Raw genomic sequence first — 17,288 nt, forward strand, 5'->3', positions numbered from 1 at the left:
TATAAATAAGGATGTATCACTAGTTTAACAAAGGGAAAAAATTTGAGTGTCTCGGAAGATATAATTAGTGCTAAAATAGGATCCGAAACTATATTTTTATGTTTATATATATAATGATCCGAGTCTATAAAAGAAAATGTAAATAAATACACAGACATTTGCAGAAGAAAAATAAAGCTAAAAGGAGCAACTCTAAGGTTAAGAGTTGTGATCTCTGAGTAGTGGATTATCTATAATTTTTTCCCTAGAATTTTTACATTATTTTTGGAGCCATAAAAATTGGTTGTTTTAAAATCCAGTGGTGCTCTGTACTGCATCTAGGTCAATTCAAGTACATGGTAACACCTGCCCCTTTCTCAGTTATCACCTGGATAAGCTGCTGATGAGCCACGTTGCCACAGAAGAAAGTCTGCTGATCATCCACGAAACCCATCAGTTCGGTTTCTTCTACCTCCTCTCCATTTAACATGAGAACTCTGCAGCAGAATGGAGGGCCTGGGTCAGCCTGGGACCAGCTTCCCCACCTCACAACCTTCTCACCAGCACCTACAGCTGGCACTAGACCCATCCTTACCTTGTCTGGCCCACAAAAGAGAGCACCAAAGTGTCATCAGTCTCACGATTAGGGTCAGACCGCAGTGGCCATAATCCTGGAACAAGGACCAAGGATTCAGATGCATAGGACAGACCAACACTTAGCATGCATATCTACGGACAGGGCAGGCCAGGGGCAGTGGCTCATGCCTGTAATCTCAACACTTGGGAAGGCAGAGGCAGGAGGACTGCTTGGGACCAGGAGTTCTAGACCAGCCTGGGCAAAATGGAGAGACCTTGTCCCTGCTAAAAATACAAAAGAACTTGCTAGGTGTGGTGGCACAAAACTATAGTCCCAGCTACATGGGAGGCTGAGGTGGGGGGATTGCTTAAGATTAGGAGAAAGAGGCTGCAGCTATGATCACGTCATTGCACTCCAGCCTGGGTGACACAGCAAGATCCTGTCTCAAAAAAAAAAGGACATATATATATATATAGAGAGAGAGAGAGAGAGAGAGAGAGAGAGACATGGCAGCCTGACACCACTGGAAGGGCTGTAACATGGAGTCCTGAGCTGGAACCCCCTCTCTGCTCCTTCTTGGTTTTAAGGCTCTAAAAAGTTAAATAGTTTTGTTTTGTTTGTTTGCTTGTTTTTTTTGAGACGGAGTCTCGCTCTGTCACCAGGCTGGAGTGCAGTGGCCCGATCTCAGCTCACTGCAAGCTCCGCCTCCCGGGTTCACGCCATTCTCCTGCCTCAGCCTCCCGAGTAGCTGGGAAGGCAGGTGCCCGCCACCACACCTGGCTAATTTTTTGTATTTTTAGTAGAGACAGGGTTTCACCGTGTTAGCCAGGACGGTCTCGATCTCCTGACCTCGTGATCCGCCACCTTGGCCTCCCAAAGTGCTGGGATTACAGGCATGAGCCACCACGCCGGGCCAAAAGTTAGATAATTTTAAAGCTGTTTTGAGCCTATTTTAAATTTGGGATTGGATATACATTTCCATGACCCAAAGTCTAAATTTATTTATTTATTTATTATTTGAGACGGAGTCTTGCTCTGTCACCCAGACTGGGGTGCAATGGCATGATCTCGGCTCACTACAACCTCCGCCTCCCGGGTTCAAGCGATTCTCCTGCCTCAGCCTCCTGAGTAGCTGGGACTACAGGTGCGTGTCACCACGCCTGGCTAATTTTTTCTATTTTTAGTAGAGACTGGATTTCACCGTGTTAGCCAGGATGGTCTCGATCTCCTGACCTCATGATCTGCCCACTCGGTCTCCCAAAGTACTGGGATTACAGGTGTGAGCCACTGTACCCAGCCTAAATTTATTTTTTAAAAGTACACAGAAAAGTCTCATTCCCATACCTCCCTCCAACCCATCCCCCAAACAAGTAATCAATAAAGGCATCTTGTTTAGCCTTCTGGTAAAGAGATGGGGTGTGGGACGATCTTGCCACGTTGCTCCAGTCTGGCCTCGATCTCCTGGGCTCAAGTGATCCTCCCACCTCAGCCTCCTGAACAGTAAGGACTACAGGCCCACTATGTAACACTAAGCTTAATTTTTTTTACTTTAAGGAAATAGAGTATTACAAACAAATACAAATATAAAACAGTCTATCATGCACTATTTGGCACCTTGTTCTTTCATTGAACAATATATGCTTGAAGCCCTTATCAGAACACAGTATTTAATTGTGTAAATCATTTATCTATACATTATTATTAAATTATGCAGATTAACAAATCCCTTCTCATTACATTTATTCAGTATTTTGCTATAACATACAATGCCACAAGAAATAAGCTTGTATTTTTATGTCACTTTATACATATACAGGTCAGGTAGAGGCTCAGAACTGGGACTACTAAGTAAATCGCTAACTGCTGTCTTTGATATTGCCCAATTCCCTTCTATAGAGGATGCACAAGCATGTTTATTTTCTCACAGCCCGACCAACATAATGTGTGGTCAAACTTCTGGATTTTGGTCAACTAGTAGAGTACTGCTGTTTGGTGTTAATGTGCATTTCTCAGGACTGTTGCCTGTCCATTCATGTCCTTTGCTAGTTTGGGGACAGAAAATTTAGTGATCTTTCTATAAATGTGTTATAAATTAGGAAGACTGGGCCTTTTGTCTATAAGATGAACTACAGAATATTTTTATCTGGTTTGTCATTTCTTCTGACTTACCTAATAGTGTTTTGTTTTGCTTTTGCTATGAAGTGTTTTATTTTTATATAGTTGGAATTTATCAATCTTTCTTTTTGGCTTCTGTACTTTGAGTCATAGTTATGGCTTCATTTTTTACATTAAGTTTTTCATCCATTTAGATTCTAGCCAAGTGTACATTTGGCAGGCAGTATGAACCCAAACTTGTCTTTTCCCAAATGACTATCAATTATCCCAAAAACACCATTTATTAGGTCCCAACTTTAAGGCTAGGCTCAGTGGCTCATGCCTGTGATTACAGCACTTCAGAAGGCCAAGGCGGGAGGACCGCTTGAGCCTAGGAGTTTGAGACCAGCCTGGGCAACATAGGGAGACCCTGTCTCTACCAAACACAAACAAAATTAGCCAGGCGTGGTGGCGCATGGTTGGAGTCCCAGCTACTGGGAGGCTGACACAGGGAAGATCTCTTGAGCCCAGGAGACTGAGGCTATGGTAAGCCGTGATCATGCCACTGTACCCCAGCCTGGGTGACAGAGTGAGACCCTATCTCAAAAAATGAATACAAATAAAAATTTAAAAAGTCCCAACTTTATTCACTGAACTGAGAAGCCACCACTATCATACACTGAATTTCCACATGTAATTATGTCATTTCTGGACTTCTGAATCTGCCCATTAGACTCTGCCTATTCATCAGCAATACTACACTTCTAATTATAGAGGCTTAACAGTATGCTTCAGTATCTGGTAGGGCTAACATGTCTCACTGCTTTCTTTTTCTTTCTTTTTTTTTTGAGATGGAGTCTTACTGTGACGCCAGGCTGGAGTGCAGTGGCACGATCTCGGCTCACTGCAACCTCCGCCTCCTGGGTTCAAGTGATTCCCCTGCCTCAGCCTCCCGAATAGCTGGGACTACAGGCACGCGCCACCACCCCCGGCTAATTTTTTGTATTTTAGTAGAGATGGGGTTTCACCATGCTGGCCAGGATGATCTCGATCTCCTGACCTTGTGATCTGCCCGCCTCGGCCTCCCAAAGTGCTGGGATTACAGGCATGAGGCATTGTGCCCGGCCTCTCATTGCTCTTTTTAAAGTTATCCTGGTTATGCCTGCTTCTTCCTTTTTCCATTTGGACTTGTCTAAGTCAAGGAAAAATTGTATACATATTCAGGTACATTAAATATAAAGAGAGAACAGCTTTATAATACTGATTTGCAGTACTTGGTGTGTCTTTTTCGTTTGATCAACTTGTTGTTTTCCTCCTTCAGGAGTATCTTTAAGTTTTCCTTGTATAGGTTTTGCACAATTTTGTTAAATGTACTCCTTGGTACTTTATCATTTTCTTGTTATGGTAAATTGCCCCCTTTCCTCTACTATGCTTTCTAATTGACTGTGTTTACATGAAAGCTATTAATTTCAGTACATTACTTTTACATCCTGCTATCTTAGTGAATTTGTATTGTCTATAGTAGTTTTTTAGTTGATTATCTTGGGTTTGTAGTTACATGATCTCTTCCTTTGCAATTTCATATACTTCTATTTCTTTTCTTTTTTTTTTTTTTTGAGATGGAGTCTCACTATGTGGCCCAGGCTATAGTGCAGTGGGGCAGTCTCAGCTCACTGCAACCTCCGCCTCCCAGGTTCAAGTGCCTCTCCCGTCTCAGCCTCCCGAGTAGCTGGGATTACAGGCACCCACACCATGCCTGGCTAATTTTTTGTATTTTTAGTAGAGACAGGGTTTCACCATGTTGGCCAGGCTGGTCTCGAACTCCTGAAATCAAGTGATCCGCCCGCCTCAGCCTCCCAAAGTGCTGGGATTACAGGTGTCAGGCAACATGCCTGGCCATACTTCTATTTCTTTATTCACCTTTTCCCATACTTTTTTTTTCATATTCTGAATTACTCCTTTTTTTAAATTGAGATGGGATCCTGCTATGTTGCCCAGGCTGGTCTCAAACTCCTGGACTCAAGCAATCCTCCTGCCTCAGCCTCCCAAGTGGCTGGGACTACAGGCACACGCCACTGCACCTACCTTCAGAATTACTCTTTTAAAGATGTGCCTCCTATATACAACTTTAAGGTGGTTTTGTTTTATGATTTAATCTGATTATGCTGTCCTCAAACAGGACATTTACATTTACTGACATGACAGCTATGTTCCATATCAATTCTGTCATACTGTTTTAGGTTACGCTTATACATTCTAAATGTCTTTCACTGTGTAGCCTCTCTTTTTTTTTTTTTTTTTTGGTGAGACAAGGTCTCATTGTCGCCCAAACTAGAGTGCAGTGGCACAATCATGGCTCTCTACAGCCTCAACCTCCTGGGCTCAAGTGATCTTCCACCTAGGCTAGAACCAAGTAACTGCAACCACAGGCATGCACCATCACCCCTGGCTAATTTTTAATTTTTTTTATAGAGATGAGGTCTACATTGCCTAGGCTGGTCTCAAACTCCTGGGCTTAAGCAATCCTTCCACCTTGGCCTCCCAAAGTGCTGTAATGACAGGCATGAACCACGCCACCTCGCCTAGCCTCTGATCTTTTTTTTATTAAAATTCTCCTGGAATTTAGGAAGATTTATATTTTTTATCTAGAAACCACATTTATACTTATATCTTCATAAAATATCCTCAGTCTCTCCTTTCTTTATGAATTCTATCAGTTGCCTCATATAAACATTAATTTTAATTTATAATCTTTTAATCCCCTAGTCCTCTATTCCACTACCAATTTTGATCAGTAGTATTTTCTTTTTTTTTTTTCTAAAGTTTACTTTTATACTTTCAGATATGTTTAAGCTTCTGATCTGTTGTTACGACTTTCACTCTTCACTTGATCTGCTTTCCTCTGGCTCCCACCAAAACGCCTTCACAACATGTAACAAGGCCAAAGTCCCTCATGTAAGATCTGCATCCTATGTCCACCAAAAAAGCTACCTTTGATGCCTGGTAAGTCAATGCTGGCATGCTCGTGGATTCCAATTCCATTCCGGATGATCCGCAAAGAACCTTCCTTGAAAGCCCCAGAGCAAGTGACCAGCTGCAAGCAGAGAAAACGTTTCTAAAGAACCCCCTCAAGATACTGGGCCAGTCATACTGATGCCCAGAAAGTAAACACGGTATACCTAAATCCAAGAACCTTTATTGTGGGGCTAGGTTTGAGGATGCAGACTTGGCAGAGGTTGATTTCCAAAGTCTTTCAAATTTACAGAGCAGACAGGACATCCTAGTCCAGGAAGCAAAAAGCTTCTACCGCTGCTCCTAGCAAGCTTGCTTAGATCGCTGGGACCTAGTTTACTAGAATGAGCACAGGATCTGTTAGATACACCTGCCACTTATTAAGTTAGGTGACTTTGGAAAAAGTTACTTAATCTTTCTCAGCCCTAATTTTCCTCACTTCTGAGATGGCCAAATATCCCTATCTAGGGTACTTGTGTAATTAGAGATAATGTATATAAAGTGCCTGGCAGACCAAGATAGGCACTCAATAAACAGTAGTTATCCTTATATCACTGGGATTCATGAGGGGGCTCTTAAAAGTATTTTCAGTGCACCCTCCCCATTCTAGATAAGCATAGCTAGGAGGACACAGTTTGAGTGGGCATATACCAACTATCCACTTTCAGAATGGCCCTTACCTGCCCCTGCCCCTGCCTCTCCAGGTCCACCACGCACATATCGACAATGGGTCCTAAGTTGGTAAAGGTTTCCATGGCCACTACATAGGAGCCTTGTTCATTACTGTCAACGTTGAGCTAAGAAGAAAGAACAATGTTATGTTAGTCCTAGAACACCCTAACAGACCCACCCAAAAGAGATGGTTATTGTCCAAAAGAAACTCTCAATAACTAGTTTCTAGATCTGCCATTCTCATGTTCCAAGGGATGATTCCAGAAGGGGACTATTGACGAAAGAATATGGTTGTCCCACAGGTGACCCATTAATCAGCCAAGGATTGCTGACCTAGATAGAGTCCATGGATGGATTTCAGAGAAGTAGTGAATGTTTGAAAATTAATGTAAAATGTTTGCATGCATTTTTCTGCAGAGAAGGTCCGAAGTTTTCATATTCTAGAAGAAATCCATTACATTAAACTATGACCTATTTGAAGGTAGGAGCTGGGTCTTGTTCATCAATGTATCCACAGCACCTAGCACCTTGCCTGGCAAATTTGCTGAATGAACCACAAAGGCAAAGAGCTAGTCAGGGGTAGGATGTTAAATTAACCAAGTAGAAAGCTGGATAGTAGGGATGAGGATAAAATGGAGAGATTCTGAGAGGTGCCAAACATAGGAGAAATTTGATGAAGAAACAGTGAGTACAGCAAAAAAGAAACCAGAAACAAGTGTCTTCTCACCTTCACAAGCTGGGAGTCACCCAGGCGAGACCCGACAAACACAACACCATTATCAAGGTATGTCAAGCACTCAGCAATAGAGGTCTGGAAGAAAGTCAGCAATGTGAAAGAAATGAGAATGGACCCTACGTGGGATCCAAATACTACCCACATCTCAGACATCTGCTGAGAAAACTCCCAACTGCAGCCATAATTCAGAACAGTTCTGTTTCAAATTCCCAGGTCACACTAAGCAAATGTTTCTAAATCTCTGAAGTTTTTGATTCTTCATCTATTGCATCCCTACACTCAGAAAAATCTATAATTTGTCTTGCATATTCCTGCTCCAAAAGATACTGCCTAAGTATTAATATTAAACTTTTTGGGAGCCTCCTCCCAGAACTGAAATCAGCAATAATCTTTTTTTTTTTTTTCTTTTTTTGAGACAGGGTCTCACTGTCACCCAGGCTGGAGTGCAGTGGTACCACCATGGCTCACTGACTGCAACCTCGACCTCCCCAGGCTAAGGTGATCCTCCCACCTCAGCCTCCCGAGTAGCTGGGACTACAGGCACACACCACCATACCCACCTAATTTTTGTACTTTTTGTAGAGATGGGGTTTTGCCATATTGCCCAGGCTAATCTCAAACTCCTGGGGCTCACACAATCTGCCTGACTCGGTCTCCCAAAGTGCTGGGATCACAGGTGTGAGCCACTGAAACCAGCTAGATTGATCTTTAATTCCAGATTATATCCTTTTCTGTTTCCCTTTCTTTTCCTTTTCTCACAGGCTGCTTGGATAGATTATCACAGGATCCTGTGAGATGCTCCAATACCTAACTCATTCAACAGTCAACTTCCACAGCAGGAACAACAGTTTGTTGTTAGGTGTTAAGTAACATAATTCCCAGAGTTGAGGTGTGGGACCACACATTTGGTGTCTTTAGGAACCTAAAAGAACATTGTAGAGGAACAGGGAGAACAAGTTCTACCTCTCCAAGGAGTTCTACACGGAGATCCTTGAGAGTGACGGTGCCATCCATCTGTTCCTCCTTCTCCAAAAGCAGCATGAAGAGCCGGCCTTCCATGTCTCCCAGCAGGTATCTTGAGCCATTAGGGTCCACTCGATTGTGGCACACAATCGTGCTTTGCTGCCAATTGGAAGGAAACAGTCATTAGAGATTCAGCATCTTCTACACCAGAAAACAAACCCTACTGGACCACTCCCTTTACCAAACCCAGCCATTTTACCAGCAGACAAATCGCTCAGATAACATTACATGAAAATGAGGATAGATCCTATTGCCCATTAATAGAAAATGGGGAGCTTTTTTATTTTGAAGATAATTTTCTGAGGCGCTCCATCAATATATCTTATATGTTTACTGATATGTCGTCATTCTGCAGGAAAATAGAAATACACAGAATAGGAAGCTGCTGCCAAAATCTACTGAACTATGCATGCTACTACAAATGTTGTTATTTATTCTTAATACCACTAATTACCCCCTACCACTGTGGCAATGCTACCACAGATTTTGTTCTTTTTTTTAAAGACAGGGTCTTTCTATGTCACCCAGGCTAAAGTACGGTGGCTATTCACAGGCATGATCACAGTGCACTGTAGCCTTAAACTCCTGGACTCAAGCCATCCTCCCAAGTGGCTAGGACTACAGGAACTTGCCACTGTAGCCAGCTAGATTTTGTTCTTTTTTCTCAAAAAGAAAGTAAAATGAAACTTTTAAGGCTTAATTTTTACAACTTGATATTCTAAGTCCTTGACATTTTTGACTTTTTTAGCCTTTATAATTTATCAATATATTACTTTATATGACTTGAGCCCTGAAAACATTACATGCAATAGAAATTGCCAAAATTACGGCCGGGCACAGTGGCTCATGCCTGTAATCCCGGCACTTTGGGAGGCTGAGGCGGATGGATCACCTGAGGTCGGGAGTTCGAGACCAGCCTGACCAACATGGAGAAACCCCATCTCTACTAAAAATACAAAATTAGCCGGGCGTGATGGCACATGCCTGTAATCCCAGCTACTAAGGAGGCTGAGGCAGGAGAATCGCCTGAACCTGGGAGGCGGAGGTTGCAGTGAGCTGAGATCGTGCCACTGCACTCCAGCCTGGGCAACAAGAGCAAAACTCCGTCTCAAAAAAAAAAGAAACTGCCAAAATTTTCCCCTCTTAAAGTTGCCCCATGTGGTAGTTCATGCCTGTAATCCTAGCTACTCGGGAGGTTGAGACAGGAGGATCACTTGAGCCCAGGAGTTCAAGGCTACAGTGAGCTACGATCATGCCACTGCATTCTAGCTCTCCAGCCTGAGCGACAGAGTAAGACCCTGTCTCTTTGACAAAAAAAGTTGCCCCAGTCAATGAAAAGGGGAAGCCTATTTTGATTATCATTTATCTAAGTTAGCAAGCAAGTTCTCTGTAAGCAAATCCAGGCTAATCTCTCTCTGTATTCCCAATGGCCAACGCAATATCTTATATACATAGTAAATTGTGTAACAGGCATCTGTGAATCTCCTTTTGACAAATAAGAGAAAGGGAGGAGCAAGGTGAGGACAAGGAAAGAAAAGATTGAAGGAAAAAAAGGTAGGACTGCGCTCACCTTGATGATAGGAGGGGCAATAGCCAGGTATTTGTCACCATTGTGATAGGTGATTGACTCCTGTCCAATGATGATGGCCCCCCCAAAGGGCTCTGGGACTGCAGGAAAGACAGCAAAATTAGAATGCTCAGCACTCTGGGTCTGCCAAACCAGGACTGGCAAGAGTACAGGTCTAGTTAGCCCCAAGGCAAACTTTAAGATCATCATTATTTTAAAAAGGACATCAAAGCCCAGGGAACATGATAGCCTTTACGAGACTCTTAGAATTTGTTAACTGGCCATTATCTAATCCTGGTAGTATTTTTACTGCCACTCTTCTGGTGTTCGACTATTCCTATGGGTGGGGAGTCTTCTCCGTGTTCTTCCCCATGCATTCTCCCCCATTTTTCTTCTCAACTTCTAATCCTTTCCAAGTAAAAGCTTTTACTTTTTTTTCCTGGTTTCCACTCTTGTTCCTTAGCTTAACTTCCCCCCATTATCAGGGCTACCACTGAGAAGAGCCAATTTTCTCTTAAGAGTTTTAAAACTTCCCTACTGAGTGAGACAAACATAATGTAGGGGCAGACTTAGGACAAGGAGTGAAGAGGCCTGGATTCTAGCCCAGACTTTGTCAATCATGGACAGGCATGGGCAGGTCCCTCTGGCCCTGTTTCTTCATCTATGAGGTAAAGAAATCAGATAAGCTCTATTGCTCCCTTTCAGTTTTTTGTTGTTGTTTTTTTTTTTTTTTAAAGAGATGGGGTCTCATTATGCTGCCCAGGCTGAACTCAAACTCCTAGGCTCAAGTGAACCTCCCACCTCAGCCTCTTGAGTAGCTGGGACTATAGATCCTGGCTTCCTTTCAGTTTTAAATGTTATGCCCAGCAATAAAATAATGAGACTCATTTCCATATGCCACTGTGCAAATCAATCTCAATGTTTTATAGTCAATCCCTCCACCCAAGTAAAAGACAAGTTATACTTTTGGGGGGAGAAGTGAAAAACAGAAAATCTCAAAGACAGAAAAAAACAAAGCACAATTAGAGAAAGAAAACATAAAGGAGTGGTAAACAATGCACACCTTCAATAATACTGAGCGCCAAAACGAAGGGCAGAGAAGGTGAGGGAGCGAACAAGAACAGGGAACTAGCCTAGACCCAGGTGGAGGCACATTTCCTAAACCCCCAACCAACCTGCGATCACCATGGAAGCTTCAGCTTCGACATTTTCCTGTTTCCAAGGGCCCTTATTGAATTCCTTTTCTCGGAGAGACACCTCATAGGTTTTTACGTGCCGCCCCTGAGGGTCCTGGGGGGGAAAGGTAAAATGGTTAGCCCTTAGGAAGGGTGAGCCTTGGGCTAGAGAGAGGTGCTGTAAGGGATAAGCCACCACTACCCAGCATCTGACAGTCCTGTCATGTCAGCCCTCCCACCCTTATCCATCAGTATACTGACAATCACCAGCTGAGCCTGGGATGAATTCCTAGGTAGACTGCAGCATCTGAGATCTACCATTCTTAACAATTCAACCAACCAAGAAAGGTTTAAAGTATTAGAAAAATGAACTTGTCACACTGCACTAGGTACTATAAGAGATACTGTGTGCCAGGCACAGTGGCTCACGCCTGTAATCCCAGAACTTTGGAAGGCTGAGGTGGGCAGATCACCTGAGGTCAGGAATTCAAGACCAGCCTAGCCAACACGGCAAAACCCCGTCCCTGCTAAAAATACAAAAATTAGCCGGCATGGTGGCGCATGCCTACAGTCCCAGCTACTCGGGAGGCTGAGGCAGGAGAATCACTTGAACCCAGGAGGCGAAGGTTGAGCTCCAGCCTGGGCGACCGAGCAAGACTCCATCTCAGAAAAAAAAAAAAAAGAGATACAGTGTGTGTGCCTGTGTGTGTTCCTTAGCCTCGAGAAACTTACAAAATAGCTAAGTGAAACACGCACTGATAAGCTACACCTATGAGATTTTTTTTAAATTGATACAATTCTTAAAAGCATTCTGATGGAATAATGGTAGAGAGAACACAATTGATTGCTCCGCTAAAGTTGTCAAAACTTTCAGTCCTGCCATTGTCAACATCATCTTCCCCTCCTTTTTCTGAATTATGACTCATGTCAGTCCTGGGACTGCCAAGGTCACCTTTAAGATGCTAAAAAGCAGGGACTGGAAGAAAGCTACACTCAGCCAGTGGAAGATAGCTTCAACAAAGAAGTTATGGAAGGAATTCAGCAATGTGTTTCAGGGCAGGGATCACATCTTAGTCACTGTTACAGCTCCTGAAGCATGAATACCTTTCACATAGCATTAAGTACCTAAATATTTGTCAAATTGAATTTTTGGCATAAAACAGAAGATAGTAATTTTTGGCTGATGAAAACATTTTCCCATCAATGAGTAGGGTTATGACACAACTTCGCAAGAAGTTCAAGTGTGGATTTGGGCCTCTGAGACACACATGCAGAAATGAAGATCTGATCACAACTGGCAGCCCTGAAGCTTAGAACAACCAGCCTTGAATAATCAACAACATCAAAGTTTTAATGACCTAATATTACAAAACTAAAGAACATAGAGAAATTCTAAGTTTTTATTTTAACTCATACTTAGTAAGATCAAACAAAATCTCCTGGTTTCAACCTTATTCAATTGGGTCTTATTCCAATAGCTTCAGAACTACAGTAACACTAAGAAATATATAAAAATATATCAGCACCTCCAATATATAACAAGGCTATCAAACTGTTTATGTGCCAACACACTCTATGTGGAACTGGACTATCATTTCCTTCCATCACTTATTCAGCCACATGCAAATGAAATGATCTTATGCTGCATGGCCCTTTGTTAAAGGGCTGAGATTTTACCAAGATACTGGCATGTTAGTCTGGTGCTCTACCACCCCACCCCCGCTTAACAGATCTGGACCAGAGAACAGCTGCCCAGGATCAGCTTTGCTACAGTTTTAGGCAGACTAAAATAGAAGTTAAGAGCCAGCAAGTTGCCGAGCACGGTGGCTCACGTCTGAAATCTCAGCACTTTGGGAGGCCGAGGCGGGCGGATCATGAGGTCATGAGTTTGAGACCATTCTGGCCAACATGGTGAAACCACGTCTCTACTAAAAATACAAAAATTAGCTGGGCGTGGTGGCATGCACCTGTAATTCCAGCTACTCAGGAGGCTGAGGCAGGAGAATCGCTTGAACCAGGAGGCGGAGGTTGCAGTGAGCCAAGATCAGGCCATCGCACTCCAGCCTGGGCAACAGAGTGAGACTCTGTCTCAAAAAAAATAATAAAATAAAATTAAAATAAGCCAGCAAGTCACCAGTAAGTGATTACTGGACAAAATGTAAACCTCTTCTTAAAAAACACATATAAGGCATCACCAAGACAATTTCTCTTTGCTTAATATAAAGGCAAGATCTAGATAATTTCTTGACAACTAAGTTTTAATAATCCCCTAGCACTCCAGTAAGAGAATCAAAGTATAAACTGGGTCATCCTATGAAATCTCCCAAGGCCCACAACCAGAGTGTAATCTCAGGATTAAAACCTGCTACAAGCCCCAGAGAGCTTGTTGCCTCCACAATAAGTACTACTGCACTCAAGAAGCAACGAAAGTCTGATCCATATTAATTGTGTTGTTCAAAACATTTCAGGACAAACACATTAAACACTTCTCTCTACCCTACCAAACCCAGACACGCCAGTTAGCAAAAACAACTCCTATCACATCAACCTCACAGTTTCTCCCTCCCTCTTCCTGATCCAGTACCTGGTAGACAAAGCAAATAGTGGGTGCTTGGCAACCATATAGGAACTTGACATCAATGACATGCAGCTCCTCCAGGCGGATGTTGAAGGCCTTGAGTTCTTTATTATCGCGATCTAGTGGAATAACCTTGAAAAGGCCATCATAGAGACGCAGGCCAATCATCCGGCACTCAGGGTCAATGATGCCAATAATGCCGGTCTCTGAGGGGCGGCCAATGCGGTCCTGAGAAACAAAATCGGGATTAGGGAAGAACCTCAACATCCACAGAGCAACAGAGGACACTGGGCACCACTTGTGCAGAAAAATTTTAGGAGAGGTAGTAAAACTAATGGATCTATTTGATAGGCCAAATAGTTGGAGCCCCAATGTCAGTGCATGCCTTTTTCATGAAACACTGAATCTCAATGAATTATTACCCTGCCCCTTGGGCCTTGAGTGAACTACAGGAGTCCTTTCTCCAAAAAGCTCAAACCCATAGTGTCTTCTCCTTATTTCTCTGATCGAATAGAGAGCTGCCCCCAGCACTTTAATTTTTTCCATGAATCATGACAGCCCTACTTAGAAAACTTTCATTGGCCTAAAGCAGCCACCTCACCTGGACATTGCCATGGGCCCGTGTAATGATGTCAATGCTCTCGCCACTCTGTTTATACTCCAGGATGCAGGCATTGTACTTCGCTGTCAAGATAAACAGCAGGTCCTTGCTCTCCCCCTGGAAACCAATATTATGCTATCAAAAGAGGTTCTTTTTAAAACAGGAACAACCTGTGCAGTCTTTAAGCACACCAAATTCTTTAAGAATTTTCCAAATTCTTCTCTCCCTAAAGAGAAAATACATGGTGAGCTTGTAACCCACACTAGGTACACATACACCCTAAGGGCATGTACAAAAAGCCAGAACTGAAGCTGGTAAACATCTAGTTCTCACTTTCATGATTCTCCATCTCTCTGTTCTACATACAAAGTCTTCATCTATTTCAATCTCAAGCTAATCTCAATCATCCCATTCAAATTCTGAAAGATGAATGTAATGCCTCCTCCACTCCTCCCCAAGTATTTGAAGAAAGAGAAAAAAAATGTGGGAATAACAACGGAAGCTAAAATGGATCAACAAAGTCCTACTTATTTAACACAGACTCTGAAAAATTACTGTTTTGTTCAAAGGGTTATAATTAAAATTTTGAACCCACTGCTTTCTTGCCAGATTCAGTTAAGACAACATAAAGCAATGTGGTGGTGATTTGGATGAAAACATTTGCGCTAAAATAATGAAAATACTGATGGTAATTGTTTTTTTTTGTTTGGTGTTTTTTTTTTTTGGAGATGGAGTCTTCGCTCTGTCACCGTGCAATGGGCGCCATCTCCACTCACTGCAACCTCCGCCTCCTGAGTTCAAGTAATTCTTGTGCCTCAGCCTGCCAAGTAGCTGGGATTACAGGCACTTGCCACCACACCCGGCTAACTTTTGTATTTTTAGTAGAGATGGGGTTTCACCATGTTGGCCAGGCTGGTCTCGAACTCCTGACCTCAGGTGATCCACCCACCTCGGCCTCCCAAAGTGCTGGGGTTACAGGCGTGAGCCACCATGCCCGGCCTGGTAATTGTTAACATAACTGTAAATGCTTGCTATATGATAGGCCCTATGTTACTGAATCATTTCATCGTCACAACAACCCAGGGGATTTGATCTGAAAGGTGCCTTAAGTGGCACCTAAAGTCAGAATTAACAAGAAATGAAGCCAGGACTGCCCCACTCTGTAGCCTATCCTCTGAAACAAACTGCTTTAATTTCTCCCTTCTAAAGAAGTCAACTTCATAAATGTTTCCCTAATGAATCTCTCCTTTTACTTCTAGAAAGCTTGGTCAAGAGTACATACTGAAATTTGCCATCCAAAGAGAGAAAAAAGAGAAGAGTTTTTCTCCTAAAGCATATTCCACCCATCCCAAGAATTCGCAAAACAACCTAACACAGCCCAAGCACAGTGGCATGCCTACAATCCCCCAGCTACTCTACTCCAGAGGCTAAAGTGGAGGGATTGCTTGAGCTCAGGAGTTCAAGACATCCTGGGCAACACTGCGAGACCCCCGTCTCAAAGAAAATAAATAAACAAACAAAAATAACATAAAACAACCTACGACCAACAGTTCCCCCTCCACTGCTTGTCCCAACTGCAACACTTACCTTGGGCCTGAAAAGCTCCATGACCGCAATCTTCCCATACATGCCCACCTCTTTGACGGGCCGAAGCCCCTCGGCGGTGACCACATAGATCTCTAATCTCGTGTTTTTGGCAATCAACAGGTTTAAGTCTTCGGCCGAAGTAAAGTGTCCTGAAAGAACAGACCCTCTAACTTTTGAACTCAGGGGAAGGGCCTCCCATCCCTTCAAAATAATCCTATCACTTATGTCTAAATACCTCCAGAATTCTCATTTACTTCACATACTTCTCCAACTCCCTCCAGCTACTCCCCTTCTTGCCAAATCCGGCACCTCAAAGAGTCTCAGTTCATGCATTCAACAAAGCTACCTCCCTAATCAGACTAAGAAAACTGGACTGGACCTAAGAGCCGTGTGTCCTCCAAATGACAATGACTGCGTAATCCCTTCTCATGCCTCTTGCCCCTCAAATTTTACTCTATTACAGTTACAGTGGCAGGCTCTAATTGAGAATGCCGGAGAAAGTGTTCACTTCTTCCAGTCTTCATCTAAAGTCTCACAAAACTTTTATCTGACAGACCAAGTCAAATGAAGAAAAGTCCCAGAGCTTTATATGAAAACACTGTTTTGTCCACACCCCCTGTCCTCCTGGCAGTCTACCAATACCTCCATCCACACTCAGCTACCTCCAACTCTGAACAACAGTTTTGTTTTGGAATCATGATTAGGGTGTATATAAACATGCAAGCTTGGGGTCTGCATATTCAGCTGAGAATGTGGGTTAAGATGACTCTTCCCGGGTTCTGAACATCGGTGTCCTTAACAATCCAAGCGCATCGTCAACAAGGCAAACCCAGCACTGGGCCAGGCAAACCAAACCCTCTTCTCCAGCAGGGCCCTCATGTAAACAACAGCCCCAGGCAAAGGGGTTAACCTGAAGAGGGCTCCTCTCCCTCTGTGGGATAATGCGGGCATTCCTCACATCCCTCCACCTCCTGGGCCCCCCAGACTTCCCCACAGGAAAATCTTGACCCCAAAGTCGTCACTACCACCTCCCCTTTTCCTGGCCACAGAAAGCCAATCTCCGGGCCCAAACGACACCGCACAACCAACTCACACTCCTCTGTCTCACTGGGCCCGCCCTGTTCTCGAGGCCGAATGACCTCCCCAGGACGAAAGGGGACCCTCGAGAGCGGCTTCCAACCCCCAAAAAGCGCGTACAGGGACGACTCTTTCGAGGTCGCGGTGCTGGGGGAGGTTCCTCGGCCGCCAGCGCCTTCCATTCGCCGGGCCCACTCCTGCCCGGCCGCCCCCGGGGCCGCGGGCCTCCCTAGGCCGCGGCTCCCCCCAACTCCCTCACTCGCCGGGGTCTCCGGCCCCGGCAGCCTCACCGGTCACGCAGCCGTTCACGGCGGTGGGCTTCTGGGCCGTTACCACGTAGTTGTACGACATGTCGAGGCTTGGAGCGGCCCGTCGGGACTCGAGCGCGACACTAGAGAGAGGGACACAAGCGAAAAGACAGGTGGCCCCCAACAGCGCGCAGCGAACTCCACTGCCGCTGCCTCCGCCCCAGAGACACGTTGCAGGCCAGAGCGGCCGGGGCGCGGGGCATCACGGGACGGCCTCACCTGGCCTCTTGGAGGACTCCCGAAGCCCGAGGCCGCCAACCGAAGGAGGCCCCGCCCCCGGAGGCGCCGCCTCGCCGCTTTCC

General features: G+C 44.2%; 1 protein-coding gene across 1 annotated transcript in view; it reads right to left on the reverse strand.

Moving 5' to 3' along the window:
* DDB1 (damage specific DNA binding protein 1) overlaps nucleotides 1–17,142 on the reverse strand; it is a 33,466-nt gene extending 16,324 nt beyond the window's left edge. Inside the window, exons 1-12 of the mRNA XM_016920993.3 lie at nucleotides 16,969–17,142; nucleotides 15,602–15,750; nucleotides 14,015–14,131; nucleotides 13,420–13,641; nucleotides 10,836–10,950; nucleotides 9,664–9,761; nucleotides 8,034–8,192; nucleotides 7,062–7,145; nucleotides 6,343–6,459; nucleotides 5,642–5,744; nucleotides 575–650; nucleotides 368–476 (exon numbers count right to left, since the gene is read on the reverse strand). Of these exons, the coding sequence (XP_016776482.1) occupies nucleotides 368–476; nucleotides 575–650; nucleotides 5,642–5,744; nucleotides 6,343–6,459; nucleotides 7,062–7,145; nucleotides 8,034–8,192; nucleotides 9,664–9,761; nucleotides 10,836–10,950; nucleotides 13,420–13,641; nucleotides 14,015–14,131; nucleotides 15,602–15,750; nucleotides 16,969–17,029 (1,410 nt within the window). The 5' untranslated portion in view covers nucleotides 17,030–17,142. The remainder of the gene's footprint in view (nucleotides 1–367; nucleotides 477–574; nucleotides 651–5,641; nucleotides 5,745–6,342; nucleotides 6,460–7,061; nucleotides 7,146–8,033; nucleotides 8,193–9,663; nucleotides 9,762–10,835; nucleotides 10,951–13,419; nucleotides 13,642–14,014; nucleotides 14,132–15,601; nucleotides 15,751–16,968) is intronic.
* Nucleotides 17,143–17,288: the final 146 nt, after the last annotated feature.

This window comes from Pan troglodytes, chromosome 9, assembly GCF_028858775.2.
Source record: "Pan troglodytes isolate AG18354 chromosome 9, NHGRI_mPanTro3-v2.0_pri, whole genome shotgun sequence".
Lineage (NCBI taxonomy): Eukaryota > Metazoa > Chordata > Mammalia > Primates > Hominidae > Pan > Pan troglodytes.